This window comes from Pipra filicauda, unplaced genomic scaffold, assembly GCF_003945595.2.
Source record: "Pipra filicauda isolate LSUMZ 115617 unplaced genomic scaffold, ASM394559v2 scaffold219_size1829416_pilon, whole genome shotgun sequence".
Classification (NCBI taxonomy): domain Eukaryota; kingdom Metazoa; phylum Chordata; class Aves; order Passeriformes; family Pipridae; genus Pipra; species Pipra filicauda.
Window position 1 is genome coordinate 833,340 of NW_024104331.1, and position 27,929 is coordinate 861,268.

General features: G+C 52.4%; 2 protein-coding genes across 3 annotated transcripts; both read right to left on the reverse strand.

Annotated features, from left to right (window-relative positions):
• Positions 1-420: 420 nt before the first annotated feature.
• Positions 421-10,649, reverse strand: MTFR1L (mitochondrial fission regulator 1 like). Of its 2 annotated transcripts, XM_027740312.2 has the most exons (8): positions 10,528-10,649; positions 10,292-10,386; positions 8,846-8,950; positions 8,070-8,179; positions 6,997-7,208; positions 4,514-4,826; positions 1,274-1,399; positions 421-979 (listed from the first exon to the last, which is right to left on the reverse strand). In XM_027740312.2, the coding sequence occupies exons 2-7, from the start codon at positions 10,304-10,306 to the stop codon at positions 1,294-1,296; spliced, it is 861 nt and encodes a 286-aa protein (XP_027596113.1). In that variant the 5' UTR covers positions 10,307-10,386; positions 10,528-10,649; the 3' UTR covers positions 421-979; positions 1,274-1,293. The 2 variants fall into 2 exon arrangements, with proteins under 2 accessions (XP_027596113.1, XP_027596112.1); XM_027740311.2 differs by having other exon boundaries at positions 421-1,399; positions 10,528-10,647.
• Positions 10,650-10,880: 231 nt separating this feature from the next.
• On the reverse strand, positions 10,881-27,648 carry SELENON (selenoprotein N). The gene is made up of 12 exons (XM_027740301.2): positions 27,506-27,648; positions 23,665-23,782; positions 22,446-22,576; positions 21,750-21,962; positions 20,835-20,959; positions 19,960-20,097; positions 18,123-18,204; positions 17,007-17,195; positions 15,995-16,100; positions 15,150-15,262; positions 14,372-14,473; positions 10,881-13,222 (listed from the first exon to the last, which is right to left on the reverse strand). The coding sequence occupies exons 1-12, from the start codon at positions 27,617-27,619 to the stop codon at positions 13,052-13,054; spliced, it is 1,602 nt and encodes a 533-aa protein (XP_027596102.1). The 5' UTR covers positions 27,620-27,648; the 3' UTR covers positions 10,881-13,051.
• Between the last annotated feature and the right edge of the window lie 281 nt (positions 27,649-27,929).

Sequence of the window (27,929 nt, forward strand, 5' to 3'; positions counted from 1 at the left end):
CTCAGGATCAGAGCCCATAGTACTGCCCCATGTTCCTGTCCAGCCTGCACATGGAGCACATTCCCAGGAAATGGGACTCCTGGTGACAGCTCCATCTTCTCCACAGGCAGGTGTATCCCCACCAAATCCTTGGGCAGAGGAGCCTTATGGGGACAGGGAGAAGGATCCCAGTGTTCAGGGGCTCTCGGGGTGCATCCAGGAGGGGAGGAGCTGTATCACTCCCTGTAGAACTGATTAAGCCTTCAGTGCTCTTCCTGTTCTCTGCCATAAAAGCCTCCTCTCATTTTTTAAGGTGGGGATGATGATTTAATTTTTTAAGGGCCAATGGCCCTTGGTTAAGAAAATTAAGGTGGATTAAGAAAAAAATCCTTGCCACCCCCCAAACACGAGCGCATTAAATCATCTCGAGGACAACCATCATCTTATTAAGGCTCCATTTTATACAAAGGAAAAAAATCATACTTTAAATACAGCCATGAGGAACATTGCAGCGAAGGTGGGGCTGAAGGAAAAACTCTTCAGTGGGTGAGAGCTGCAGCCACAGCCAAGGCCAAACCCCTCCCCTGCTCTCGGGGGGTGCCCGGCCCTTTGCATTGGTGCATCAATAAATAGACCTTTTGAACGCTAAATAAAATACAGGTTTGGAATACAAGGACTAGTAATGAAACATTAAGTTACTGGCAAGAAATTAAGGCCATTCTGTCATGCAACTGTGGGCTAATCTGTGAGTTAAACACCCAGGGCACACTAAATCCACTCACGCCCCACCGAGGGGTTCGTTCCGTCCTGTCACTGGGAAAACGTCTTTTACCACTCTGATCCAACAGCCTGGAGACCTGGAAGCATTAATGAGCTTATTCTCAGCAGCTCTGTACCACACTCAGAACAAAGAACTGGAGGGCTTTGTCCTGTTTGTACTGGAAATGGAAACTGGTTCTATTGTAACGAGGCCGTTGGAGGTTAATGCTTAATTTGGAACCTAAGGAAAAGTGTAGGTAAGAAAGAACGTCATCCAGCAGCACTCCAGAAGATCCTTATCAATAATCAACATCAAAACACAGGTGGAAAAGAATTTCCATCTTCTTAAAAAGATTGGTTTGTTTTTTTTTTTCTTAAATATAACAATACATGGAAAACACATCAAATCCGTAGGGTCTTTCCTAAGTGTCCAGTGCAGAAACCAGGTCTAATTAATAAAAGAGGCAAAAGGCTCAATCCTTAGGAAGGCAGCTACTGTGGAGAAAAATTTTGGGAGCATAACACTTTTGCTTACAGAGTTGAATGACAGCGACATCACTTCTCCTTCAGGGCCAGATCTTCATCCTTCAGGGCAAATTTCCTTCTCAGAACTTCTGCAATAAGAACAGCCGGGTCCTCCTCCTTCATGGAAGGTCGGTTTCTACAGGGGAGACAAAAATCACTGTGCATTAGCACAGGCAAGTGCCAAAAGTAATGATTAACAGCTCTGGGTAGAGTCTTCCAAGTGTTTTTTCTGCAGCCTTTGCCATCAGCTGTTGTCACAAGTGAAGGAGGTGCAAGAACAACATCACAGAACAACAAAAAGCAGCTGAAATTCAGCCCTTTCATGTCGGCTCAGAAAACCTGGAGCCCGTGTCGTGGCTCAAGGGGGATCCTGAAAAATCTCACCATCAAAGCTCTGGATAATTTTTATTCAGCTGTGCTAATAACAAGTAAGTAACCCAAAACTCGATCAATTATTTACAGCCTACAGCCCCTCAACACAAATCAGCAAGCAGTGAGGTGTCTGAGGTGAACTCCTGGGACTATATGCATTTTTTCATTAATTCTGCCACACAACGGGTGTATTATTTCCTATTTAAACATGGGTGATTACAGACATTTTAAAGCAGGGCTGGTACACATTTCCTTCCACTACATGAGTTTTTCTGCAGCATTCTAAGAGCAGTTTTCCTCCTTCAACAAGTTCACACAAGCAGCTCCTTTTAGAAGCAGATTATTTTTACAGGAAGCCAAGCCCCAGCTCTTTTCCCTCAGGTGTCATGAATTGCTCACTGCAGTTTTGTTCACAACCTGTAATGACAATTTCAGAGCTTTTATTTTTTTTTTTCATAGCTGAAGCCCTCTCTTGCTCAGAAAACATTATGGGTGTTTCAAACATTCCTAAAAGAAAAAAAAAAAAAAAAAATAAAAATCCCCCTGGAGCATTTCCACCACAGACACTGGAACAGGCTGTAATTCAGATTTGCTGAAACAGGCACATTTCTGCAAGTTTCTCCCTTATTCCTGAAGCTTCCAAGGCTGTGTTTAAACACCAAGGCTGAGTTTAAGCACCAAGTCCTACACAGGAGCAGCAGAGAGGCATCAATGTAATTATCTCTTTAAGCATCTTCTGGTACTTTCATCCACTTAAAAGAGCCCCTGACCCTGCTCAGGGTTCCCAGAGCTGCCCAGCAGAGCTGGGGGAGCTGCTCCACAACTGCACTGAGGGGTGTGTGAGGAATTAAATCTCATCAAGTCATGAACACCAGTGATTAACTGAATTTTTCCAACTCCATGCCAGTCTTCAGACAGCTTTAATTAAGCTGTAATAACCCCAAAATGTCACTGCTGGATTCAGGAGAGTCAGAGGCTGAGACAGAGAAAGGGATGAGGGGAAAACGGTTCAGCTCCAGCAGGAAGCAGCCTTTCTGTCACAGCATTCCCTGGATAATCAGTCAGGGATCAAGGGAGAAGGGTCCTGCTGACCCCATCCTTCTGCCCACCTTGTCGAGGAGGGATCTGGCAGCTCTCCCCTCCTCTCAGCACCAAATCTTTGCTCTCACCCCATCTCCCGTGACTTTAAACACAACTAAAGCCTTTCCTCGAGCACAAACCTCCCAGGGAACAGCAGGATCAAACACCTTCATCCCTCAGGACTTCTCTCACACATTCCATGGTGGAAATTCAAATTGTGGCCCGTTGTGTCGCAGCATTCCCTGTCACCCACACACTGTTTGTCACATCCTCCCCCCCAGCCCCTCGTGACTCGGCCAGTGCCGGAATCCTGGACTCTGCAGGAGCCTTGTTGGCACATCCAGGCACGGATGAGAAGTGCCTTGGATTTCCCTGCCATTATCTGGATTTGTACAAGTTTTTTCCCCCCCTGGAGAATGCACATTTCCCCCGATTCCCCTGGCACAGACAGCAGCAGTTTCCCTGCCCTGAGAGCCTGAGGCTGACACAGCAGCCTGCACTGATTAGAAGAGTGATAATTGCATTGTTATAGGTGAATGTGCAGGTTTTGGTACAGGTAAAACACTCCCTGGCACAGCATGAAGTACCTGCAACACCAGAGTGACCATGAGAATGGGGCAGTTACAGTTCCCAAAAGCCAAACCCAAATCCCTGTTGAGCCCCACAAACCCCGGGATTTTTCTCAATTTTCCCTCCATTTGCCTAAAAATTCAATAATTCTGCTGTGCAACGGACTGAGACACACAGAATACAAGATTTCTCTTAATCCTCTCTCCATTTGCCTCATAAATCAATAATTGTGCAACAGACAGGAAGAAAGAAGAGGAGCAGTTCACCTGTGGCCCATGAATCCTCACCCCCAAGGCACATGACAGGCATTTATATAAATCAATCAAATGTTTAAGCTTTGAGTCATATTCAACACTCAGGAAAACAAGAGGAAAGGGGTGAGTGATGGAGGTGTAACCCCCCCACGATGCTCTGGGTGGAAGCTGAACATGTTCCTCTCATGTGACTACACAATTTTCTCAGTGCTGAGGATTTAATTCCTTTTAAGCCGAATCAGGCAGAGAAATTGTGAAGAGCCATCACACAACAGGTGTTATTTTTGGCCAGGAATCTCACACAACATGATGGCTGGGCTGAAAAATGTGCAGACTGAACTTCTTCACTGTGATTTCAGCCAGCACCGAAGAAGGAACTTGCTCAGCTGGGCAGAATCTTGTCCCAGCCGTGGAGCAGCTTCAGGAGTTCTCATGATCAATGTGTCAACTCGTCATGAGACAAGTGCAAACTCACCCTGCCCACGCTCAGGGCTGGGCCAGATGCACAGTCAGAGAAGCTGAGAAGCTCCACGTGTTAATTCCTGTCTGTGCCACGCTGGAAAGGCTGCTGAGCTTCCCAACTGCCTGGGAATGTCAGGTGGGGCTGGCACCAGCACCTGGAACACTGGTGGTGTGACCCTTCCTCACTCTGAAAGCTGCCAACACACACAGTCCTGGTTGGCATCTGGGCAAACACAGCTTTTTGCCAGGTGAAAAAGCTGGAACAGCCAAACATTGGGCTAATCAGTTTAAATCCCCCTCCACTGTTTCCTCTCGGGGTGGGTAAGCCAGAGTTAAAACAAAAAACCAGGAAAGTGTTATCAAGTTCTGCTCTAAACAGGTATTTTTCCCTTCAGATCACAAATAAAGAAGCAGCACCAGCAGCAAGTGCAACGTCCAGCGTCCAGAAAACAATGATTTAACACCAAAACCAAAAGGAGATAAAAATCAAAGGGAGTTCAGGAAGCACTTACAAGTCTTTGCTCTGCTTCATCCTGTGAATGTCTTTAAGAATTCCCATCATGTCTGCAAAACTGCTGGCCTTGGAAAGGGACACGGAGTCTTCCTCATCAGGATCCTTTGGGTCTGGCTTGCAGCTCTCAGAGGCTGCAGAGCAGAGCAGGGAGACCGACGGGAGCTCGGGGCTTTCCAGCTCTGCCTCCTCCTCCGTGATATCGCTAATGACAAAGGAAGTGGTGGATTGGAAAGAGGGTCCAAAACAATGTAAAGGAGAAGATGCATTTGAACTCCCTGGAGATAATAAATCTGGTGTTAACTGAGCAGAAGCTGGAAAAGAAAACAACAGAGGTGGATAAACAAACTCACACCAAACCACGCGGGACAGTTTTACCCCAAATATAAATCAAGAGGCACCGTCGGCCTCTGCAAGAAAACAAACCCCTCAGAGTTCTCTGCTGCCCTCCACGGCCACTCTGCTTCCTTCTCCAGCACCTTTTATCCCACCAAGCCCCTGATGTATCTCTGTTCCTGCCGTGCCCATCACCCCTCCAGTCCAAACCCAGCACAAGCCAGGTGATGTTTACTTTTCCTGGGGTTTTTTTACAGGTGTAAAAAGGAGGATCAGAGATTTTAGCTGCTGCTCAGGGTCACCCAGGGAGCTTGTGTCAGGAGTCAGGTCTTAACTGTTAATTTTTTTCCTCTTTTCCTCCACTGCCTTGAGAACTCCTGGCCTTTCTTTTCCTGCCAGGCTCCTTCCCCACATCCACGATGCCTGGTGGGAATGCACAGCCTGCCCAGGAGCTCCAGGATTTCACACAAGGTGGTCACAACCACTCACCCTGTGACCTGCAGCTGCTCTGACCTGTTCTGCTTCCCGTCAGCACAGTGCACAGCACCCACCTATTCCCACGGGGAGGATGAGATTTATTTGGGAAGACGGGATTTATGTAAAACACAGTGAGGATAACAACAGCTACAGGAATTCCCAGTGTTCAGTGAAATAGGATTTGGCATTTCCCATGTAAAACACCAAGGGAAACCAATCCAAGGCCAGGAACATGTCAAGGGCACATCTCCTTGGAAGAACCTTCAGGCACTGGAAACAAACTGTACCTCCAAGCACTGATGCCCTTGGCCTCGAGACAGTCATCAGTTCCCAATTAAGGGATGTCTCTATCAGTAGCTAATAAAGCAGAGTGCACAGTATTTCTTTTTTTGACATCAATCTTTCCAAAATAAGCCTCCTAAGTGCTTATCTCCTGCATCAGATGAGGAGCTGCAGCAAAGGCTCTAAATCACTGCTCCTGCTATTGACTGAGAGTCGATCCGAGCTCTTCTCACACGTCAGGAGTGGGCAGGAGGAAGACAAAGGTATTAAATGATTAAATCGTTTTCCTCCCATCTGCATCTCTAATTCTCCCTCATTATTACCCTCCTTGAATTTAAACAGACTTTTCTAACCAACTGCAGAGCTGGGACAACACCGAGAAGGAAAAAAAAAATCACAGACTTTCTTTTTTTCAATTTCAATTTCTCTGCTCCTCAAAGAAGGATGAGGGCACACACAGCCTCTCTGGAGGGGACATCTGTGCTGCCTCGTTTTGTGCTCGTTCCCTGCATGGTTGAGGTTATTGTGTTTAAAATGTGGCACAATTTTTAAAGTAATGGGAAGAATTACAGGTCCTTCTTTTCCCCTGGAAAGCAGCCCTAACACAGCTGTCACCTGGCAAAATGTTCTGCATAAAAGAAACGCAGCTTTGAAGAAAAACTGTCTTCAGAAAGGACTGAATTCCTTTAGTCTGCAAAACTTCCCATATTTTTTGAGTTGGGAGATAAACTCTGCCTTTTGAATTCTCCACTCACAGACACTCACACTCACACACTCTGAAGCAGCCACTGCTGCAGCAAGACTTGTAGAACCACCTGGATTTGTATCCTACCAAACAGTGTCACATTTTTAGGGCTGACTAAATGGGAAAAGCCACAAAAAGAAGAGAAGTATAAAGTCTTTCCTCACAGTTCAGCTTTGAGGCTAAATCATGGCTTTTAACTGCATAAAATTTTAATAAAAAAAAAAAAGGAAAGAAATCACTCCAGCAGAGATTTTCCCCCAGTACCTTTTTTTGCTTTGTTTTGCTACAGAGATGGCAAACAATTCTGTCATTTGCACAGAGACAAACACCAACACCTCCCTCCTACCCAAATCAAGGCAGAACCCTTGTGCTGATGGCCAGCTGGGAGCAGGAATGGCAAGAACACACCAACGTTCTCATGGAACGAGGTGCCTCCAAATGCAGCCACGAAGCAGGAATTGGGATTTCTTAAAAACGGGCTGGAATTCCTCCAATGAAAGGCACAAAGCTCTAAACACAGACCCAGCCCTGAGCTGCCCCCAGAGCAGACATGGCTTGGCTGGGATGAGCCTGGAGTGCACTGAGGAAATAACAGAGCTCAGCAGCTCAGCCTTCAAGAGGAATAAAGCTCATCATGGCCCTACCTGACTCTGCAGCGACTATCTTGGCGATCTGGCTCCGGAGGTGACTCAGCTCATCCTGGAGCTCCGTGGTTCGGCTCAGGGCTGGCAAGCCAGGCTTCTTCAGGGCGAGCAGCTTCTCCTCCTGCTTCCTCAGGTTGGGGACTGAGGCGTTCCGCTGGATCACGGTGAAGGGACTCGGCTTCCACTTGTGCTTCAGCGGGCGAGTGTCGCTCCTGGGGGGCAAAAACCTGCTGGGCATTTACAGGGCCCAAACCCCTCTGTGACAACAGTGCTGGGCTTCCACTGAGGGCAGCAGGAGCTTTTAACACAGTGAATTAACAAGGAACAGAAGAAGCTGTGGCTGCCCCATCCCTGAAAGTGTTCGAGGCCAGCTTGGACAGGCCTTGGAGCAAACCTGGTCTAGTGGAAGGTGTCCCTGCCCCTGGGGGCTGGAATGAGAGGGGCTTTAAGGTCCTTTCCAACCCAAACCAGTCTGGAATTCTGTGAAAGTCTGTCACAGAAATCATGACCCGGTGGCACAAGATGGGGTGAGAGGACTCAGGGGCAAAAATCTGTGTGTGCTCACACGGTCTGAAGTCACCTTTCTCCTGGTGACTGTGTCCCCACGCTGGGGGCACATGGGAAATGTCACTCACCAGTGAACGTTTGCCTCTGACTCCAAAGCCTGTTTTCTCTTTCACAAGACACCTGTCAGCACTGCCCTGCTCGAGGACAGAAGTTCCACTGGCCAGAACCAAACTCCCGAGGGCAGAACATTTCAGCCCTGTGAGAACTCAACTCTCCAACTTCCTAACCAGAAACCACCCCGGATCAGGGGGTTACTCTGCACAGATCAGCCAGTGAGTATAACATGGCACGGCACAGACTCGTGGCACTTCCTACAGGAATTCTTCATGGGGTCCTTTGTAATTTTTTTTTACCCCCTTCTCTTGGGAAAAATGTCTTTCAACAGGCACCACATCAGAGCCTGTGAGGACTGGAAGTTGTGACCATTTGATCAATGCCCGGCCTGAGCTGTGCAAAACAAACCAGGGGATAAAAACAGGGACCTGCAGACAGGGAGAGGAACCAACCTGACTCTGGCATAGGTTTCCTCATCGTCTGCTGCGATCCACACAATGTCAGCCAAGGTGGGGACTGGGGGCACATCATTTAAATAGAGATCTGAAACACTTGGTAGAACCTGAAAAGAAGAAAATGCTGTTAAGGAGACGGGTGTTTCTGTCTCCTGAAGCCACCCAAAATGTGCTGCACTGGCTGGCAGAGCCCATCCCCTCAGCAACAGAGCAGCAGCTGCCTCTGTCAGATGTACAACAGCAACACCATCGGGTTTGGGAACTGCTGTGCTTCCCTGCCTTGGCTCCTGAACGTGTTCCTGGTGTGCTGGTGTGTGTCTGAGGCAGGAAGGGACACCTGATCCAGCCCAGACACTGCCAAGGCCACGTGCAACACTTTGCCACTACAAGTCCCAGCGCTGTCCTTGAGCTCCAGCAGTGACGTCAGTGCCTCCATAAACCCTGTCTGACTGTTTAGGAAACAGGCCCAGAGGGCACGAGGCCTGTTGGAGGTCGAACAACAGAGCACTGAGTCAGCAGCTCCACAGTTTCCATCCCCTCCAGCTGGTTAAACCCGCTCCTCAGGCACCGTCCGAGGAGGTATTTCCTCAAGTTGCCAAGGATCGCTTTCCAAGAACAGAATTAAGGATAAAAAGAAATTAACTGTACTGCAACAAGTTTTGTGGCTACAACCCTGTGGGTGTGCGGTGACAAAGAGCATCTCGAGGCACTGCCTTGTCCTGCCCCAGAACTGCAGCTCCCACAGCCACCCCCAAACCCCACGAGCCACTTACCTCGAAGGTGGCTCTGGGACAGGGTTTCAGAGGGAGGTTTGACCCGATCATCCTGACCACGCTGCGTGCTGAGCCATGGGGCTTGTTCTGCCAGATGGGGATTGTCTGCAAGACAATCACGTGACAGAATTAGTGCCTCAGGTCTGCTGCCCTTCTCGAAATTTATTAAACTGGAAATTCTCCTAAACTGTCAAGAGTCTGATCTCTATTTGTTCAGTGATACTTTTAATTTGGAACTAAGGGCCCCGTTCCATAAAACTGTGTTTCAGCATCACATACATGAAGTCACATGATACAGGAGCATTTTGAACACTGCTGTAGCACTTTCAAACTAAAACCACTCAGTAACAGGCACTGAGTGACAAATGAAAACTTGGCAAAAGGAGGAAAACAGTGGCACATCATGGGCCCAGAAGGAAAATAAGATCAAATAAAGACTTATTTAAAGGGACACTCTTGCCTTCACATAATCTACGAGTAAGTTGCTCAGAGCAGTTGTGGAGTCTCCTTCCCTGGAGAGATTCACCTGGACATGATCCTGAGGAACTTGCTCTAGGAGACCCTGCCTGAGCAGGGGGGGTTGGACCAGTGGTCTCTTCCAACCCGACACCTTCTGGGACTCTGGGATAAGACTGAACATTTCTTCGGTGACAGCAAAGTGACAAATCTATTCCACACCTCTCCCAACCAAGGGCCATGGAGAACAGCCTTGGTGGGTGTTTTCAGAGACAGCAAATGGTTCAGTGATCTCTGGACACTGAACTAGACCCAAAAGGTGAAGTTCTCTTCCCCCTGCCCATTTTACGCTGTCACAGGCTCCTGTGCCAGGAGGCAGCACAAGGCTCTGGACAGCAAATACCACCAGGACAAACGGGAATCCAAACAGGTTTTATTGCTCGGGCCACAACACACCCATTAATTCACTGACTGACGGAGCTCGTTCCACACACTGAGCCCAGGCAGTCACTGTGCAGTCAGTGACACTGCACCGAGCTCTGTGCAGCCAGATCCGAAACTCCCAGTGTGTGTTTTAAACTGCATCTCTGAGCTGGGGGTGCAGTGAGTGCCGTGAGTGATCTCTGGCAGGGGGCTGGTGCTGGGGAGGGTGTTGGGGCAGTTGCTGGGGGCTGGTGCCAGGGCAGCTGCCAGGGGCAGTTGCTGGAGGCAAGTGCTGGGGCAGTTTGCCAGGGTGAGTGCCGGGGCTGGTGGCCCGAGCTGGTGCCGGGGGCAGTTCCCGGGGCAGTCGCTGGGGCCGGTGCCAGGGGCTGGGGGAAGGTGCCGGGGCAGGCACCGGGGCAGTTGTCGGGGCAGTGGCCAGGAACAGCTGCCGGGGGCTGGTTCCAGGGAAAGGCGCCAGTGGCAGATGCCGGGGGTGGCTGCCGAGGGCAGGTGCTGGGGGTCAGTTCCCGGGGCCAATTCCCGGTGTCCCGGCCCCGTTTCACTTACGGCCTCCGCGTCCATGTCCGCGGCCGGGGCGGGCTCAGCGCTGGCTCCTGCGGCTGCCGGGGCTCATCGTACCCCGCTCCCCCCGCCGCGTCTCACTGCAACACACACACCCCGAGGGGCTGCGGGAGCGCCGGGGCGGCCCCAGCCCGGCTCCCCCCGCTCCCCCCGGTGCCCCCAGCCCGGCTCCCCCCGCTCCCCCCGGTGCCCCCCGCTCCCGGGCCCGCTCCCGGCCGTACCTGGGGGTGGGCGCGGCCCGGCCCCGCTCCCAGCGCCGCTCCCGGGCCCTCCGCCGCCATCCCCGGAACCAGAACCCGCCCCTCGCCCTTCCGGGGCCGCGGCGCAGGCGCCGGGACCGGGACCGGGATCGGGACCGGGACCGGGATCGGGACCGGGACCGGGATCGGGACCGGGACCGGGATCGGGACCGGGACCGGGATCGGGGGGTGGCCGGGAGGGGGGTCCCGGTTCGGGGCGACAGCGTTGAGACACCCCCGGTGCGGGCTCAGCCCGACCCCCTCCCCGCTCCCCGCGCCCCCCCGAGGGACGGACGGACGGAAGGACGGAAGGACGGACTGCAGGAGGCCGAGGCTGGTGGGATGGATGGTTTTACCGGTGCAGCTACAGCCGGGCCCGAGGGCCCCCCCGCGCCCACCGGCACCGCCCCTCGCAGGGGCTGCTCCCCCCGAGCCCTCCCCGGCCCACATCGGCCCTGGCCCGCCGTGGGTTTCAGGCCAGGGCGTCACAAGGCGCAGGGAAGGAGGGGGGGAAACAGCACCAGCCACCCAACCCTCCCCGAGGTATCGCTGACCCTGCGGAGAATTTACAGAGTACATCGGTGGTTTACAAACAGGACACAGGCTTGGCACGGATTAGTAAAGCCTCGCGCGGCAGCTGCTTGTCCACAGCCCACCCACGGCAGCGGGTGGGCAGCGACGGAGCAGTTTGGCAGGTTAACAGGATCCAGGACCCCCTGGACCCCCCCAGGCTGGGGGTGGCTGTTTGGGCTCCCTCTGCCGCTGCTCAGACCGACCCCCTTCTCCTGAGCTCTCCCGGGAGCGCTCAGAGGTGGCTGCAGGAGCCCAGGGGTTCACGAGAGTAAAAAACAAGGTACTTTGTAGGATCCCAAAGGCTTCCTCGGAGCCCTGAAGGGATCGAAGTCCCCCGAAGGGATGAGACTGTCGGTGTGGCAGGAGCTCGGTGTCTCAACACGGCACTGCCAGTCCCAGCCTGTCCCAGTGCAGCCCCTCGGAGTGTGAGGAAAGTGCAGAGCTAATGCATAGTTATAAAGCCAATACTGAGAAACTTCCCGGGGTAATTAATCTCACTAGAGCAATTAGTGAAGTGGCACTGGTTCAGCCCAGAGGTCCAGCTAAGCTCAGTCTCCAGGCTCGGGTACAGACAGGAGGGCTGGGGCAGGGTGGGGTCAGGATATCACCACTCCCAGGATATTCCCTGGACCTGGAGCCCAGGAATGAAAATACCTCTTTTGATTTGGTCCAACAAAATTGTGCTTCAGGGAGCAGAAAAAGCATCACCAACTGGCTGCAGGCAGCTACTGAAGATGCTTTGTCTCCTCACATATCTGTAGGAATATGCCTAAAACCCGTTTCATTTAACTTTTCCTTCTCCAAAGTACAAAATTATGCTCGCTCTGTAGCCAGGCATTGGCAGAGAGTAGGGGCAACTGCTCAGGGTGGTTTCAGATAAGGGAGGAAGGCTTTATGTCTGAACAACATCTTTGGAAAAATCTCCTGAAAATATTTTTAGTACTGCTGGCTTTTAGAACTGCTCAGTTCTCAACCAGGTAATGCTCTCAGGGCAGTTCCCAAAGGGAACTTCATGTTTTATCATCCAGGGTGACCTGGAAGCTCAAAGCAAACACAGAGAGGGCATTGCTGAGGGGACACTGGGAGAACCAGGGTCCCAAAGCCAGCGGGGTGGGAGCCCTGGGATGAACGGGGGACACTGCTCACTGCTGTGTCCCAGAGCCTGGAGTGCATGGACTGCACTGGGGGGGCTCAGCCCCCAAAACTGATCCTTCACCTGACACCTCTGAGCTGCACCAAGTGCCCTGGTCTCCATTCCTAATGTTCCTGTGTGAAGCTCAGCACCTCCCTCAGGGGCACAGAGCCTGAATGAGTGAGACCCCTCTGCCACCAGGTCACACAAGGCCCTGGGAGGCCCCTCCAGAGCTCATCCTCCAGTTCAAACCTCCCACGTTCCTGTCTGCACATTCCCAGCTACAGTCCCATCACACACTGGTTGTCACTGTCAATAAACGCTGCTGTCAGGAGCTGGCATCCATGGCACTGGCACGGAGGTGGGAGGAGGGAGCTTCCCACTGGTGCTGGAGTCTGTTCTCACCACGAGTGTTTGGTCATAATGGCAATTCTGCAACAGTCCAGTCCTGCAGATCAGGGTTTCTGGGTGATGCTGTTACATCTGGGTGATGCTCCTGAGTCTGAACAGGAGCTGGAAAAACAAATGAGGGTAGGTGGCAGACCAAGGCATATGCACTGAGAATGTATTCAAGTATTTTTTAACTCCTGTAAAATTTGCCTGAACTCAAAAGGGCAGGTTGTGTAAACTGGTATCACTTGAAACTCAGCCTCAAACCAACATCCAGAGCAAAGCCCTGCCCTGGGACTCTTTGCAGCTTAACATCAATGTCTGGCATGAAGATGAGGAGGAGTTGCTGTAACCAAAATAGATCTCTGAAGTCTTTGGCTGTCTCTGTGGGGCATTCAGGTGCCTTTGTTTTTAGGTCTGCAGGTATGGTTTTGCTCTTTGCAGTCCTTCCTTCAGGAACTGGAGGTACGTTGCAGTTGAAGGGTCTTCAAAATTGGTTGAGAAACTAAAGATGCTGCTTTCAACATCTTCAGGCTTCATAGAAGTAATGTCCAGGAAGTAGTTGGCATTGATATGGTGAATCTGGGATAGAAAAAAGATGAGAGGGAACTTTAAGGGCCAGAACAATTCCCCGTCCGCTGCCTTGGCCTCTGGCCAGGACAGAGGTGACAAGGCTGTAACAACTCTTACAGAATCTCTAATGCTTTGCAGATGCTAATTCAGGGACCAGGATCCAGGTTTGCATTTTAAAATCAGAGAAAGGTGTGTGAAAGACAACAGTGTCTGTCTTCCCCCAAGTGCTGACCCCCGGCTTAGGTTAAGAAGAAGATGAAAGTGATTTGGGAAAAATCATGGAGGCTCAGATCATTTGTCTGGGAGTAAAGGCTGGGGAGACAGAGCCTGACCATGCTGGTGTGAGCCCTCAGCCCACACAGCTGCAAAACCAGCACCTGAGCTTCAAACACTTCCCACTCCCCATGGAGCTGGGAAAGGGGGACATGTGGCCACTGACCACAGAGAGGCTGAGGTTTGTCCCCAGCCCGTGGCCTCATTGCAGGGGAGCCATGAAGAGACAGTGAGGGGACCCTGCAGGTGTGACCAGCTGGTATCTGCCCAGCGAGGGGCACAGTTGGACCAGCCCTGGCAGGATCCTCCCCTGCAGACAGCCCAGCCCAGCAGCTGACACAGACAGCACCGTGCTGCCAAGTGTCTGGAACTGTTGTTCATCAAATCCAAGGGGGGGGGCTCTGAGAGGCTGCTGGGGAGCACAGCAGAGCCAAAGCGTGTGGACCTGCTAATGGCTGATCTGCCATGACAAATCTGGGGAATCAAGAGAAAGATAAATGTGCTAGAAGAAGCTGATAAGGAGATTTTCTCCAAAGGATGAGCACAAAGGACAATGGGCACAGGAAACAAGCTACAGTGGCCTCTCAAAGGTCGCTGACTCCAACCAGGGACAACGAGGAATCGCAGGCAGACACTTGGTTCAGGTCTGTTCCAGCCCTGCTGCTGCTCTGGCTCTGAATAAAAACACATTTGTTTCAGATTTCTGGGTAGAGCTGCTGCCTGTCTGCCACAGCATCCCTGGGAGCACCACACCATGAAGGGCAATGGCTCGAGGGGCCAGGGAATGGCTGGGGCAGTGGACACTCACTCCAGGGTCTGGGAGACCCTGCAGAGAACAGTTTCTAGTGGGAAGAGCCCAGCCCAGCTGAAGGGTATTGACTGTACCACGGTGCCGTTGGGGAGGCAGATGATCATCTCCACAGGGAAGTTGTATTTCTCCAGATGCAGGTCAGCCAGTTTGCTGTAGAACTCATTCTCTCTGTTGCTCTGTAGGGAGACCCCAAAGAAACACGTTTGCACACCCCAGAACTGGCAGAACAGCACACGAGTACACTGAGCACGTGAGGGAGGGACTGAAGAGCTGCTTTGCAGCGTGGTGGTAACTGGTACCATTCTCACAACTTGCTTTACTATTCCCTCTCAGTCTCCCTCTTACATTTCAGCTGTAGGTTTTATCCTTAAAGAATAAAATCACCCCATCCCTGGCGGTTTCCAGGCACACCAACAGTCTGATCCCAGCCTTTTCCAGAGTCTCCAGCTCTGTGACTGACAGCACAGGCCCAGAGATGGGCTCAGAAGTGGTGAATGGTGCAATCAGGAGACTCAGGGTTCAGAGGGTTACTTGTTTGCTCCCTGGGTTGCAGAGAAGTCAGCTGGTGGATGGCACCAGTGGTCTTGGGCAGGGCTGTCTCCCAGTGGAGCATCTGGTTTAGCTTTTAAAACTGGCACCAGGACAGAACCAAGAGGGTCACTGTGCCATTTCTTAGGCTGCCTCCATCTGGTGTCTGCTTGGCCCCTGCAGGGGCTCAGACACGGAGGGTTGGAAACCAAAATCCACCCCCCTGGCAGAGGTATGAGCTCCCCCTCCCCTGGCACCCCTGTGCCAAGCCCCATCTGTGCTCCCCAGCACCAGCAAAAGTGGCAAGTGTGGTGTGAGCCTCACCTGCAGCTCCTCCAGCTCCTTCACCAGGGACCAGCTGCTGATGAAGCTCTCGTTGAGCAGGGCGAGGATGGGCGAACTTTCCAGGACGGTCTCCCGGAGAGTTCGCCCCGAACCTGGCGCGGGAAGAGGCACAGAGGGGTTTGATGTGTTTCCTGAGGTGACTGTCACCACCATCATTCAATGCCACCCTGATGCCACCGCTCTGGCTGGTGTGGCAGCTGACTCTGGCTCCCCCCAGCCCTTCCCATTGTCTTTTTCCCTCCCTTGTTGGCAGTTTTCCACTGCTTTTGTTTCCTGCAGGTGCTGCTGACGGAAGGTTCACCAGAGCAGACCCCAAGCCAAAGTCTGCCACAGATCCCTGCGGATCCCCTCGAGTGCCACTCGCTCCTCATGCCCAGCAGAGCCCAGTGCTGGGGAGTATTTAAGGGCAGACAGAACTAAAGATACCCACCCCCTCCCATCCATCCCTCCTGCCCAACGTGGCATGGAAGTTCTTAGGCACTGGTGGGGGGAAAAGCTGTACATCAGGACAATGCCAAGCCCACATCTTGCTCTGGCTTGTCCTGTGCAGGTGCCAGGGCTGAAGCAGAGAGCAGTGTCCCTTTCACCCTGCCAGTGCTGCCTCTTCTGGGGCTTGTCTCAGACAGATCTGATCCTGCCACTGGGGAACTAAGCTCATATCAGTAATTCCCCATTTCCAGCCTTTGTCTGTTCAGCATCTTCAGTGCCAAAAAGAGTAACAGAACATTTACTGCTGGCTCGTGACCAGCTCCCTGACCCCCAGCTCTCCTCGGAGCCCAAACAAGGCACATCATCCCTCCCAGCCAGGCTGGGAATGCCCTCACCTCAGCAGGACTGGTCATCCAGGGCCCCCCACAGCAGGATGGAGTGCACCAGCTTCTTCTCTGCTTTTGCTCTCTCGAAAGCTTCTGTGAAGGGCAGGTAGGAGATCTGGAGGCAGAGAGACAGCGTGAGGAACAGACACAGAACTGCCCAGCCCAAAGAGGAGCAGCTCTGAAGGAACCAGACTGTGATCCCTCACTGGCACCTGCAGAGCCCTGATTTTACTGACTGCACAAAGCATCTGCAACCCCACCTCAGCTGCCCAGGAAATCTGGCCTTGAGATATTTATTTACAAAACCTCACTGAAACAGGCTAAAAACTGACCCTGCACAGAGATTGTTCCAATCACTCAAATGAAAGGAACTGATATTAACATCTTGGCAGCAAGAAGGGACATTTGTAAGCTGAGGCACAAGAAGGCAGCCACTGAAACGTGTCCCTTCAGCCAAGGAAGCAGTGACAGGCAGTAGCCATCTGCTCCACAGGCTGCTGGCATGTTAAATAGTTTGGGTCACCCAGAGCTATAAATTTGTGTCTCACTGCGGGATGCAGAGGCACAGGCAGATTGTGTGTTCTCTGCTGATAAGGAAAGCTTGGTCCAAAGGTACCTGAATGCTGCAAAAGTAATGCCAGGGGAAAATCATTTGTAAGGAGCACGAGCCTCCTCAGGCATCACGGCAGCAGCCACTGATAAGAGGCAGGAAGGATGAGCCTCTGCTTACAAGACAAGCCTGGGACACCTGACATGAGGGCTTTGCTCCTGCCTGTGCTGCCCTGTGACCCCAAATGCCCTTTCAGAGATGCTGCACTCCTTCATCTGGAAGCTGAAGCCCATCAAGCCGTGCACGCAGTGCCTGGAGGCACATGTTGAGCTGGAGACTCTCACACTGCTCTGAATGCTGCTCATGTCTGTGGGATCTGCTTTCTGCTTGTTCTTGAGGTGACTGGATGTCCCAGTGAAGACAACCTGCCCCAAATAAACGTGCCAAGGAAGAGCCCAGCCCCTTCCTCACCTTCTTAAATGGATACATGGCCACTTCCAGCTTCTGGGCTGCCTCTTCCCAAGGGATTTCCTGCTGCCAGGTTATCTCTTCAAACACAAACTGGATGGGCTCCCCTGAGGGATCCCTGCCGTCAATGATGTTTCCATTCTCATCATGGATCACGGAGGGGATTGAAGGTCCTGTCGATTCCAGCTCCATCTGCAAGACAACAGGCTGAGTTGGACACTGCAGACACCCCAATCCTGGTCTTTCTGTACTCCAGGACAGGATGAAGATCCAAAATAAGACTGTGCAGCTGCTAATGAAGGTACAGCCTGATCTCCTGTCTCCTGGAGCTGCACTTTACCAGTTGCAGATGTGGGGGATATACCAAGAAAGCAACTTCATTTCCTTCAGCTGTTGCTTGGCTGTGCTTGCCAGATTGGAAATGCATGAGACTCCATGTTCCCACCTTCCCAGTGGAGATTTTTAACTGTGGGACACCAGATCCTTAAAATCATCAGGACCTGCAGGGCTGATGGGAAGCTCTTGCTTCCATCACCAGCTCAGCCCTTACAGAGCCCTGGGAAGCCACAAGAGGGTGCAACAGGGAAAGCTGCTCAGGAGCTTCCCTGTGGCTCTGTTCTGGTACAGCTGAAATGATTGTAAGTCTGTTTTCCTGTCTTTTGGCAATTAAAAATAAACATGGACCTAGTTTAGGAGAAAACGGGGCTGTTCAATTCAGGCATTCAAAACCCTGACTTATGTTTCCTGTCCCAAGAGCCAGGATTACCACAAAACAGAGGAATAACCTCATGCAGTTTCTAAATTCAGACCCACTGTTGTGAGCTCACCTCCTCATCTTCCCCTCCTGCCTGTCAGATGATGTTTTAAAAAAGGAAAAAGTCACATGACTCCAGGAGCTTAGGATTCAACCCACATGGAGGGAAAAAAGAATACATCACAAAAGCTGGCAGTAGGGAGCCACACAGAGGACATACACAGACCAGTGGAAATTATATTGCAATACTCAAGAGAAGGCTCTAAAGATCAAGGATAATGGATGTGATACAGCTTGGGGCCACCAGAGCACAAATCCCTGTGGAGCTGCTGCCCATGGATGGAGGACTGGGAGTGACCACACACCTGAGGCAGGTATCCAATATCCACTTCCATGCTGCTGCTCTCGCTCGCCCCGTACAGCCACTCCATGTCCACGTTCAGAGACCTGCAAGGGGAACCCAGCATGTCCATAAACCAAGGCTAAAGCTGCATGTGGGAAACCCCCCCAAAAAAGGCAACATCCAACACTCCTCTTGCAGGGTCAGCACTGGAGCCTGGAGGCTCTGGCTCCTTGGAGATCACCGTGTTCCCTCCACCAGACCAACACCACCAGATCCCTGCTGGATCAGGGCCCAGGCACCCACTCAGCTCCCTGGGAAAACGCCCTCACACCTCTGAGCTCTGTCAAATTACAGAAGAGAGAGATGTCTTTGCTCCCTCTGCCTTCCCAGCACTTAATTCGCACATTCTAATCCTGCTGAACTTTTAAAAGTGTTTTTTTGGAAGCAAAAGGCTTTTGCAAGGAGCTGCTGGCAGAGCCCCGAGTGTCTGCTCGCGGTAAGAAATGTGCTGACAGAGCCACTGGGGTTGAGTCGCCAGGGTAATGTTATAATAGAATTTTCACTCCACACGTCATGGGCAAAGAGATTTGAAGCTTTTCTCCCCTGAAACACTTCCAGCTCCTTGCCAGGAGAGCAGCAATGAGCTAGTGCAAAGCTATGCACACAAAACCTTAACCTGTGAGACTCCAAGCAAAAAATATGTTGAAGAAGGAGCATTAGGCCTTGCTTAACTTCAGTGGTTGAAGCCAGGCACTGGGACTGTGCCTAGAGCTGCTTTCCACACCCTCCTCATCCCCCAAGTACCAAGGGACAGTTACTGGTGAGTGAATCAGACGCTGGAATGTGTCAGGGATCCTCAGTGACTAGAGGAGATGCATTTACAGGCAACTGCAGAGCTCAAATTACTCCTTTTCCAGGAACTTGGCTCAAAACAGCATGGGCTCATCCACCACAGACAGATGTGGCTGCCCCATCCCTGGAAGTGTTCAAGACCAGGCTGGATGGGCCTTGGAGCAACCTGTTCTAGTGGAAGGTGTCCCTGCCCATGGCAGGGGGTTGGAACTTGGGGGTGATGATTTTAAGGTCCCTTCCAACCAAACCATTCCATGATTCTGTGATCACAGACACACAGGGAGCTTCTGCAGCTTCCCACAGGTACCTGACGGCCGTGGGAGCCCCTGCCACAGCCAGGGAGTGCTGGGACAGGAGCAGTGCTTGCAGCAGTGCTACTAATGAGGAGGCTGCTGCCTGTCTAGGGCAACAGCAGGACAACTTCAACGTTTGTCTTCCCACATGCCTGCAGGTACCTCCTTCCAAAGTGGTTTGGCACAGGATAGCTCGGGTTTGGACACTCAGCTGCAGCAGGTGCCAGTTGCATTCAGGCTGTGCAAGGACAACTACTCCCAACCCTGTGCTCCACGTTCCCAGCAGCCTGTGCCCTGCTTCCCTCCTGTCCCCTCTCCATCCTTGTCCTTCCCTGCGTCTCCCAAGCCAGATGCCCCCTGGACCTGTTGATAAACAAAGCTATTCCTAAAAAATTGCATCAGAACCGGTTTAGGGAGCAACTAGAGAATTGAGGACACGGTGACCGTGCCGGCCGCTGGCAGGGAAGGACGTGTGGGGAAAGCAGATGAGGAAACAGCAGAACCAGCCTGGCCAAAGCTCAGGCTGCAGCTCTGCCTTCCCTGCACTTCCAGGATGCCCACAGGGGACAGGGCTGTCACTGCACTTGTACCTTCACCTAAACAGAGCCCACCAGCCCCCCCCACGCACACAGAGCCCCTGGATTCCAGCCGGGCCTTGTCTGTAACAATCCTCAAGTCTGTTCAGCACCCAGGGGGAGGGAGAAACAGCTGTACCTGTTGTTAGGGACAAAGAGCTTAAACTCTCGGACATGGGAAGAGTCCTTGGAGAGGATGATGTGACCTGTGAATTGGCCTGGGGAAAACCAGAAGGGGAAGTCTGGTGGCTCGTTCAGCTGGAACTCAGCGTGGATCCTGAAAAGAGAAAGGAGCCGTCAGCTGCAGTTCTCGGGGGAGAGAAAGGATCATGTGCTGCACATGACAGCAGGGAAAAGCTGTCTCCAGGCACCAGAAATTATGAACCTAAACTGGGGCAGAGAGGTGGAGTTCAAAAAGCTTTTCATGTCACACAATTAAGCGAGTAAAAGACTGGAGAAGATCCTCTGGGTCAGGAACATCTCCAGTATTGATGCCTTTTGGAATTGGGCACTAAGTGTCCATCCAGGAGGACAAATTACATCATCATTTCTTGAAACACAAGCACAGAGCAAGACCCCTTCAGCCTCCCTTCCAGCTTGATCAGGCAAATAAAAGCTGTAACACTCCCAATAAAACAAGAGAATAATTCCCCAGACTCTCCCCCTTGCAAAGACACCCACCACCTGATTAACCAAAATCTAGCAAATTTCTTGCTAATCAGACTCTCCCCGTTCAGCCAGAACAGCTCCAAGGGTGATGGAGAACGGCTGCTGTCCTGCATGTGGGCACAGTCCCTGCCTCACCAGGGACACAGTGACACTGGGAGCAAGAGCTGGCTGTGAACCCCCCTCTTCCTTGACACTTCCCCTCCCTCCCAGCCAGAACACACCTGGCCTTGCACAGGCAGCATGTGTGCTGTCTGCCACGGGCTCACAGCAGCCTTCTCCACTCCCCTGGGATATGGGACAAACTCAGAAGTGCCCCCAGGCCCCCCTCAAGCCCCCTGGACCCACCGGAATGCTATGGTGTAGTAGAAGCTGCTGATGGCTTGGATACAGGCCACGGCCCCCTGGGGGGCAAAGCGGGTCTTCACGAAGGGCCGGGGGTGGAACATGCTCAAAAGCTTGTGGATTATCACCTAGAGAAGCAATTGTAGGAGAGCAAGAATGAGGACAGCTCCTCCACGCAGCTTTGCAGCTCCAAAGCAACTCCCCACCAGAGCAGGAAGGCGAGAGAATGGCTGTGACTTCAAAACTAGCTCAGAGACCAACCTATTCCCAAACCGAGGAGATGAAGCAAGGGATGGCTTTTAAAAATAAATCCATCTTCCAGGGTTTCTACGCTATTCCCATTGTTTGCAGGTTTCCATCATCCCAGTCAGGACAGTAAACTGATCTACGAGGCTGCCTCCATCCATAGGGTTTCAGATTTTGAAGGAGTGGGTGTGCAATCAATAATCACAGCAGGCTGTGAAGGTGCATCAGCTCAGTGATCCCTGACACCTGCCTGGGCACCCAGGGGAGGGTGATGCTCATGCCTGGCTTTACCTGCTGTGTACACACAGTGTTTTTCACTTGTCAACCAAAGTGTTCCCCTCTGGGGTAGCACTTGGCCACTGCTCCACAAGGAATGATCACATCACACAGCTGCTTTCTGGATAACCCCCCCTGGGAAAAACCATCCTAAAATCCCACATGATTAACAAAGCAAGATGAAGTTACTCAAGTCAGCCTCATCTTGCCTGCTCTCAGTTTTACCTCCAGCTTAGGAGACGGTGCTCCTGGCTTTCTGCTTCCTTAGAAAACCCAGGGAGACACATAACAACAGCCTTGTCCCTCTGGGCATTCCTGTGATTCATCTGGGCTATGAAGCAGAACATTTCCACCAACTACATCTCGGGTATATAGAAACTGAGTTTCATCTCTCACCTCTTTGCCCTTGGGAGGCGGAGGGTAAAATCTGTTGTTGGAAAGATACCCAGTGAAGATGTTCAGTTCACTGGGAATTATCCACCACGGATCCCCGAGATCCAGTTTATTCTTTGGAGGAAGGAAGGCTTTAAACTGCCTGGCAAGCAGCACACTCATAGGGGCTGCTGGGGCCGTCCAGTTCCTCAGCCCAGAGAGAGCAACGTGAGAAATCTGTGAACAAAAGACATTATCAGAGCCCAGACTGGACCCTTCCAATGCTCATGGATGTAAGGAGGCTTTAGAAAAGGGGGAAAAATATATATCACATTCTAAATTCTTCTGACCAACCCAAACAGTTCTGTCACCTTTCAAGAATGTGAGTAATAGAGAGGGGAACGTGCCACCTAACACCACTGCTCCTGGAATTAGCTCCAGGAGAGCCACGTCTAATTCCTACTCCCAGCTTCCCAGGAAGGGTGTCTTAACTGGGGCATGGAGCTGCTGAGTGTGCTGAAAACACTGAAATGCTGCAGGAAGCAGAGAGTTTCCTCATCACATCAAATCCCAAAGGCTTCAGCAGGACTATGTCCCCCTCCTAACGCTCCAGCACACATTCCCAGTGATGCTACCAGCCCACTGGACGTGTTTATTCCAGAATTTGTGGCCATATTTATTCCAGAATTTGTGGATAAACACATTCTGCATGACACCTACTCCCAGGAAACCATCCTTGCTCTTCGTCATTGTTTCCATGACCAAAGGCTGGAATTTTGCCACAACGGACAGAGTCTCCCCGCTTGGATCAGGCATCTCCTCCTCTTCAAATTCTGAGATGGGAGCAACCCCTAGACAAAAGGACAGGAATTTAAGCAGCTGTTTCCCCTCCCTCCCTTTTTAAGCAATTGTGAAATGATTAGACATTTATCCCAGCAAATCCAGGAGCACTGGGAGTTTCCCAGCTGTCCCTATGCAGCAAAACTCAGACCCACCCCAGAGACAGTTTTGGCTGCAAGAATTAAAGGGGAGTCCTCCTTTTAGCAGCCAACTCGGTGGCTTTAAACTGAAAGAGAGTGGGTTTAGATTGGATATTGGGAAGGAAATCTTCCCTGTGAGGGTGGGAAGGCCCTGGCACGGGTTGTCCAGAGAAGCTGTGGCTGCCCCATCCCTGGAAACGTCCAGGGCCAGGCTGGACAGAGCTTGGAGCAACCTGGGCTAGTGGAAGGTGTCCCTGCCCATGACAGGGAGCTGGAACTGGATGAGCTCTAAGGTCCATTCCAACCCAAACCTGTCAGGGAATCCATGTTTCCATGCCTCCAAACCCCACAGCTCAGCCAGGAAGGTTCCCCACACCTCGGAGCGATCCCAACACGCGCTCGAGCCAATCCATGACAGCACAAGCAAACACTGTCTGTGTTTCCACTGCACTGGGAGCTCCACTGTGCATCATCATCCCCACACTTCTCCCTGCTTGGCACCAGCAGAGACATTTGCTCTGCACTGATATGGTCTCCAAACATGATCTCCCACAACTGCCATCCAAGAGAGGCCGCCCCAGCCGGGGGAGCGGATGAATGGAACGCTGGGACTCACTAATAGTTCTGGCCTAGCCTGGGCTGAGCTGTATTTGTTGCATTCACCCATCCCAAATCCCCTTTAAGCTCCAGACAAAGTAACTTATGTACTTTGCTAGTCCAGCAATGGGATCCTCCATCTTATAAAAACTCTACTTTGTGAAAGTGATGTCTAGGGCTTAAGCCTTTCCAAAAACATGTAAAGCTTCGCGGCCTCTCTTCGTGTAAATAGGGCCCAAAACAGCGCCCAGAAAATAATAAAGTGAATAAAATATTAGGTGAATAAAACCTGTGGAGTGCATTAGCTTTGGTTTTTGCTTGGTCTGTGCAGGGAGAGCTCTGGAAGGCACACAGGTACCTACCTGTCAGCTTCTCAGCTATTGGCTTGAACTCCTCTGGGCTGAGGTACAGGTCATTGTTTGTGTCCAGAGAAGAAAAGAGGAACAGCCCCTCATTTCCCAAGGACTTCAGAGCCAGCTCCTAGTTTGGGAAGAAGAGGCAAGTGAGATTTCATCCCAATCTCTTGCAGAAATCCGCTCTGGCCCCTCTCAGCCCTGGAGTTAATCTGCATTCTTCCCAGCACACAAACACCATCCAGGGGAAAGATTAACACCCCTTGGCAGGATTTTGTGCTATTTACAGTTGGGATCAGTGTCCAGGAACTGTTGGCACGAGAATATTAAAACTGCATCTGGCTGAGTAATTCAAACTGAACCATTTGCTCAGAGTCAGATTAAAAATCTTTTGTCAGACACATTTCCCACTTTTTCCAGCTAGTGAGTCCTAAACCTGTAGATATTCAGAGCACCTGGAGATAGTGATTGCTGGAATGAACTGATGGGTAGTGAAACAAAGGCAGTCAAATTCATGAGTATCCACATCACAAAAACACAAAGGGAATGAGCTGAGCCCTTGGAACTCGTGAGATCCAAGCCAGCACTACTGCCCACAACTGCCCTGCTCTGGTCATCCAGCCTTGGGACTGGATGGAGCATTTTGGCTCCCTGCTCCCTCAGCCATCCATCAGGGAGCCACAAACCCCATGGTCCTCTCCGGAAAGCCCCACAAGATTCCAGCCACCCTGTGCCTCAGTTTCTCCCTCTGCAAAGCCCACATGGAGACCCAGCATGGCTGAAAGGCGATGTCTCCCTTGGAGCAGCCCCAGAAGGGCTCTGGATGCTTCCAGTTATTTCCACTCCACAGTCTCAGCCCTGCAGGGAAAGGGAAAACTTGGAGGCACAACAGAAGAGCTCCACGTTGGTGTGAGAGGAGAGAGAGATATAGGGCAAGCGAGACAAGCCCCTCACTGGCAGCCCTCGGCACATCCCCTGTGATCCATCACTTGGGGCAGCTTCCCCTGACACCCCTCTGGAAAGACCTGGAGCTGTGAGCACAAATCCTCTGTATTCTGCTGTTCTCCATTGCCTGCAGCACCACCACCATCCCCAGAGCTCCTGAATGAGTTTATTTTCCATCTGTTGCCTGCCAGCCTGAAGCAGCACTAATGCAGCCTGGAAGGCTTTGCTCCCATCAGCTGCAGCAACAAAAGCACTTACGAGCCTTCCAGGGCAGTTCCAGGCCTGAGACAGAGAGAAATAAAGACCCTGGAATACAAACTGGAGATCTGGATGTGGGCATGGCTGAGGAAAGACAAGGAGGGGAGAGTGCAGGGGCTACACAGGTGAAAAAATGAAGGAACAAGATGGTTATTTGTGCACAGGAACAATCCACTGTGGGCTGCCCACACTCCTGGGGCTAAAACTGTGCTTCTGTTCCCAGAATGAATGGGGATGTGCATCCTTGGCCCTGTAAATGGGGAATGTTTCCCTGAGCACCTGCCCTGTCAGCCAGGTGCCAGGATCACACCACAAAGCCTTGTGCCAGGCTCCAGGACTTCTCCCAGCTTTCATCTGGTTGGACTCTGCCTGCTGCTGGAGCGTGGGGAGAAATCATCATCCCTTACTGAGCAGGGCTGGAGGCAGGAGGAGAAGCAGCTGCACCCCACAGGAACATCTCTGGCTGCAGCCAAGACAGCAGGACGTGAAGTGGGAACACAGGCGTTGGATAAGAGCATCCAAAAATCAACGTTCAGACAGCGCTGAAAGCACGGTCACATCCCTCAGCTGCACTGACACACGGGTTAAGAAGTGACAAACCACCAGCAGGACCCCAGGAGTGCCCACCTGGCTGGAGAGAAGACCCCAAACACGGAGGAACAAAGGTTTCCAGGGAGAACACACCAGTCCTGCTGCACTCGGCCACGAGGGACGATAAAAGTGATGTTTAAAAGGGGAGAGAGATGTCAGGGCTCGGCCTTCTGCTTTCTGATAACATTCACATGAAAGAAAGCTCTCACAGCTTGTGGGGTTTTTTCCTTTTTCTTTCTAATCTGGGATTATAAGAAACACAAAGTTCCCCCGTTTGTGCCAGAGGGGTAAGACCGAGCTTCTTCAGTCTTTCTGTAGAGTTGTGGTTTTTCACAAAGAGTTTTCCTCTCCCACCTGCTTGTGGGTTGCTTAGCTAAACAAACATTTCCATAGAAAGAGACAAGACATATGTTTGAAGCAAGAGGAAGAAAAAATGAAACCCTTGGGCTGTTCACATTTTGTTCTCCTCTCCAGCAGGACCCAGTGACAGCTGTCTGCCTGTCCTCTGGAAAAAAACAAACCTCCAGAAGACCTGGCTTGTGTCAGGCTGTGAGGACTGTCCTCACCCTTCTGTCCTTGAAGGAAAAATTCTTCTAACTAACTGGTTTGAACCACTTTTCCCTTTTTGCAATGCAAGAAGACACAAAGAAAAGAGGCATCCTTTAAAAACATCCTTTAAAAACACTTCTCCTTGTACTACAGAAATATCAAGAAGGGGAAGCCTGCTCTTTTCCCAGAACCTTCTCAGATGTTCACAGACGAAGCGCAGAGCCAGGGGAGCGCCATCTCCAACAAAGGTGTTCTCCAAAGCACGGCACAGCCGTTGGAATTATGGGGATTACAATCAAAACCAGTCAATCAGCCTAATTTCAAAGAAAAAAAAAAACAAACCCAAACATACACAAAACCCCCATAAAAACCCTGTTCCTGTTTTCATCCCCTGTTTTTTTGCTGCTTCTGCAGTGTCCTTCACAGCCCGCAGCAGAGGAGGTGCTGCTGCTCCTGCTCTTCCTCCTCCTTCCAGGGGGCAGCTGGTCTCACTGGTCACTGCTGGAGCCTGGTGGCCACCACAGCTCCGTGGTGGTTTCAGCCTGGTGGCAGCCACCACAATCCCTGCGGTCGCCTCAAGCCCGGTGGCCACCACAGCTCTGCAGAAACCTGGCAGTGGCCACCTCAAGCCCCGTGTCCACTGGCGTGTGGTACCACAGCTCAATGGTGGCCACTTCAGCCTGGCAGTGGCCACCTTAAGCTCTGCAGCTGCTGATACCTGTTTGTCCCCGCAGCTCAGTAGTGGCTGCCATGGTTTTGTGGTCACCACGGCCTGGCAGTGGCCACCTCAACGCCAGCAGCCACGAATGCCCTGTGGCCACCTCAACGCCAGCAGCCACCGCAGCTCTGTGGTCACTTCAACCCAGCAGCCACTGATGTGTGGCAGTCACCTCAGCCTGGTGGCAGGATCTCAGCCCCTGTGGCTACCCCAACCCCAGCGGCACCCTCAGCCCGGCCACAGCCACCCCAACCCCAGTGGCAACCTAAGTGTGGTGGTCTCCTCAGCCCAGCAGCAGCCACCTCAACCCCTGGCGGCCACTTAAACTGGCAGACATCACCTCAGCCTGGCCGTGGCCACCTCAAGGCCAGTGTCCACCCCAACACTGGTGGCCACCAATGCCTGGCGGCCACCTCAGTCTGGCCACAGCCACCTCAACCCCAGTGGCCACCAACTCCTGGTGCTCCCCTCAGCCCAGTGGTGGCCATCTCAACCTCAGCGGCCACTGATGGCTGGTGGTCCCTCCAGCCTGGCTACGGCCACCTCACCACCGGTGGCCACCAACTCCCGGTGGTCCCCTGAGCCCGGTGGCGGCCACCTCAGCCCCGCTGGCCACCGATGTGCGGTGCTCGGCCCCCTCAGCCCCGCGGCCGCCGCCTCCCCCCTCACGCTCGGCGGGGCGGCGGCGCGATCGCGCCCGCCATTCCCCGTCCCCCCCCCCCGCCCTCCATCCATCCCCTCATCCCTCCGTGTCCCCTCCCGGCCCCGGCGCCGCCCCGTGCCCGGTACCTGCCGCCGCGCCGCCTCCGCGTCCCGGTAGTACTTGACGGCGACCAGCGCGGCGAGGGCGGCGAGGGCCAGCGCCAGGCGCGGAGGGGCCGCGCCGGGCCCCGCCATGGCCATCGCCCCGCTCAGCGCCGCCGAGCCGCCATGGCCGCCCGGCCGGGGGAGGCGTCAGGCGCCGAGGAGGGGCCGGGCCCCGCCGGCCGGGGCTCGGCCAGGAAAAACACACTTTTTTTTAGTGTTTTTTAGTGCTCGGTCTGGAAAAAAAAACCCTCTTTTTTAGGGTTAAACGACCGTCGCTGGCTCAGGAAAAAAAAAATCCTTTTTGGCTTTAAATGTCTCCACTGGCGGGGCCCTCGGAGGGGATGGACCCGCTCCTCTCCAGTGCTCTTTGTGGGCTTTGCCTTTGTTATCGATGGGAGAGCGGGGT